The 3,323-nt window shown below is 54.8% G+C and overlaps 1 protein-coding gene across 1 annotated transcript; it reads left to right on the forward strand.

Annotated features, from left to right (window-relative positions):
• Window positions 1-776: 776 nt before the first annotated feature.
• Window positions 777-2,827, forward strand: CSF2 (colony stimulating factor 2). The gene is made up of 4 exons (XM_061188140.1): window positions 777-935; window positions 1,036-1,077; window positions 1,811-1,936; window positions 2,720-2,827. The coding sequence occupies exons 1-4, from the start codon at window positions 777-779 to the stop codon at window positions 2,825-2,827; spliced, it is 435 nt and encodes a 144-aa protein (XP_061044123.1).
• The last annotated feature ends 496 nt before the right edge of the window (window positions 2,828-3,323 follow it).

Below are 3,323 nucleotides of genomic sequence, written 5' to 3' on the forward strand. Positions count from 1 at the left end.
TGCTGTTAGATGAGATCTTACCATGGAGTAACGTTCTGGAATCTTGCTGGCTGGACTTGCACATGGTTGTCATTCCCTCAGCTCACAGGGGCTGTGGGGCAGAGGTTCCTGGCTGGGAACAGCTTGCCGACTGCTCTGGGTCCTTGGTGGGAGATGAGGTGAGCTGTCGCAGGACTATGTCATTTGGCTGGAATCTGCCTAGGTGGACAGTGGGGCAGGACTGTGAGAGTCCTCCTCACACTCATATCTCACTGTGGCCACAGCTACGGGCTCTAGGAAGAGAAGGGGAGGCTGGAGTTGGAATGGGCCCCAGTGTGGCACAGCCGGCCCAAAGGCCTCTTGGGATAACAGGCAGGATGGGAAGCCGGGGAGGGGGGGCGGGAGTAGAAGCTCGATTCAATGTCTCCCAGACCCCGCCCCCCAGCCACTTCAGGCCAGGAAGTCCAAGCTGTGCCCAGAGGCCCCTCAGAGGGAGGGGGAAGACTTGGCAGGTCAGACTGCCCAGGAGGGCTGGAGAAGCTCAAGAAGGTGGGCAGGTGGGCTGCCAATTCTTGGAAAGACTCATTAATGAAAACCCCCAAGGCTGACCACCTGGGGGAAAGGCTCACCTTTCCATGTGTAGCTGATAAGGGCCAGGAGATTCCACAGTTCAGGTAGTTCCCCCGCCTCCCTGGTGTTTTGTGGTCACCATTAATCATTTCCTCTAACTGTGTATATAAGAGCTCTTTTGCCAGTGAGCCCAGTGCTCAGAGAGAAAGGCTAAAGTCCTAAGGAGGATGTGGCTGCAGAACCTGCTTCTCCTGAGCACCGTGGTCTGCAGCACCTCCGCACCCACCCACCCACCCAGCACTGCCACCCGGCCCTGGCAGCATGTGGATGCCATCAAGGAGGCCCTGAGCATTCTGAACCACAGTAAAGACTCTGCTGCTGTGATGGTGAGTGAGGGAGGGAGCACAGGCCATGCCTGGGTCACCTCGCTGGCCTGGACCTGCCATGCCTGTCAGCTTGATAACACAACATTTTCCTTTTCTACAGAAAGAAACAACAGAAGTCATCTCTGAAATGTTTGACTCCCAGGTAAGATACCTCTCTGACACAACTTCTCAAAGGCCTCGGCCCTGGGGAGTGACTCCATTTTAGATGGACTGTCACAGGGTTGTCCACTCTCTCTCCAGTCAGCTGGCTGCCAGAAGGAGGGTTGCGCAGGAGGCCACTGGCTTTGCCCCTGTGGCAGTCACGTGAGCTCCTTTATTAGCTGACCAGCCACAGACAGGTCTAGCATTCAAGGGGCTAGGGGTCACCAGGGGACAGGTGGGTAAGTGGGGGTTATGTCATGAGACAGGGATGTGGGCTTGGGGCACTCACTGTGGCCTGAGACCAAGCCCTGTGGACACGGTGCTGGCTACTGACGGGCACAGAAGGGTTTCAGGAACAAACTTTGCTCACACAGCAGGTCTGGGCGAGGCCCCCCTCCTCCTTCCCCCTGAATGCTGGGAGGACAGTGATCTCTTTTTTCTGGGGACTGGGACCCTCTTGAGATGCCAGGCCAAGGGAATGTGGCTGTGCTGGCTGGGAATGGCCTGAGCTGAGTGGCGAGGACGAGTCAGACTCGTGCCTGCAGTGGACGGGGGACAGGGCAGTGTGTATAACCAGGTCCAGCCTGAGATTAGTCAGGAATAATCCTATGCCCCTCCCAGGCCCTGCTCTTGGGAGATAGGGATGAGAACAGGAAGGAGTGATGGGGAGGATATCCTGTGCCTACCAGAGCACACTTGGCCACTGCTCACCAAAGAATGGACATTTCCCCCAGGAGCCGACATGCCTGCAGACTCGCCTGGAGCTGTACAAGCAGGGCTTGCGGGGCAGCCTCACCAGCCTCGAGGGCCCCTTGACCATGATGGCCAGCCACTACAAGCAGCACTGCCCCCCCACCCAGGTGAGTGCCCACATCAGGTCCCCAAGCGGGAAGGTCTCATTCTAGGAGGGTGGAGGAATGGTTGGGGAGAGACCTTTGTCTGTGGGTGTTCACGACCCCAAAGGGTTTCTGAGTCAACAGATTTGTAATGACTAGCCCCTCCTGAGAGGGAGCAACTCTAGGAGTTAAAGCCCTGGACTCGAGAGCTTACGGCACTCCCTAGCGGGAGCTGCTACTATCTTTATCATTACCATTAATGAGGTCAGAGGTGAGGCAAATACAAGGAAACTCAAGACCTGCCTAAGGCCCAGAGGAAGCTCTGGGGCCCAAGTGCCACCTCCTAAAAGGACTTTTCCCTGCCCCCTCCTGGGATGCCTGGATTGCATGGGAGCAAGGAGGAAAGCTTACCTGAAATGGAAAAAGGCCCCAAACATTCCTTTCCTGTGGGAAAACAGTGAGGCCTGTGGCCTTGACTCCTGCCCCTTCTGGGCTCCTAGAGACGGCCTGGGCCCAACTGCTGTGCCCTGGCCTGGGACCAAAGAGGCAGTGGCCCAGCTGCCCAGCAGACCAGCCTCCGGCTTGCACTTTATCAGGCCCCTGGCCCCGGCTGCCATTGGCAGAGCTGTGCGCCTTTTGGGTGACACATGGGTGGCAGCATGTCACCTGACCCAAGTCAGCAGGTGGGCCCCAGACAGGCCTTCTGGCCTCTGAGTTCTAAGAGGCAGCACAGAAACATGCTGATGCTTCCCCCATATTGCCTACTCATGCCTGGACTCAAGTTTTTTTTTTCTTTTCTTTCTTAAGGAAATTTCCTGTGAAACCCAGACTATCACCTTTAAAAGTTTCAAAGAGAATCTGAAGGGTTTTCTTTTTACCATCCCCTTTGACTGCTGGGAGGCAGTCCAGAAGTGAAGCAGGCCAGACCAGCCAGAAGCCAGCCTGGGAGCTTACCTCACAGATCACTGCCCTCCCATCCACAAAGAGCCAAACAAAACTCAGGATCTTCACCCTGGAGGGACCACAGGGTGGGCCAGGGCTGTAGGCAACACAGACTTGCTGTGGGCCATGTTGACCCTGATACGGGTGTGGTAGGGGAAACAGGAGATGTTTTACACTGGCAGGGATCAGTAATATTTATTTATATATTTATGTATTTTAATATTTATTTATTTATTTAATTTCATACCCCATATTTATTCAAGATGTTTTACCATAATAATAAATTATTAAAAATCTGTTCTTATTTGTGCAGTTTTTCAGTTTGTTTTCTACCATGAGTGAATGCTCAAGGTGCTCTCCTCTACCCAGGTCAGGGAGGGGAGGAAGGTGGGAGTTGGGGCAGGGAACAGGGGCCTGCAGCAGATCAGGCACAACTGGATAGGCAGTGCTGTCAGAGCACAGGGGAGGT

The sequence above is a fragment of the Eubalaena glacialis genome, chromosome 4, assembly GCF_028564815.1.
Source record: "Eubalaena glacialis isolate mEubGla1 chromosome 4, mEubGla1.1.hap2.+ XY, whole genome shotgun sequence".
NCBI lineage: Eukaryota > Metazoa > Chordata > Mammalia > Artiodactyla > Balaenidae > Eubalaena > Eubalaena glacialis.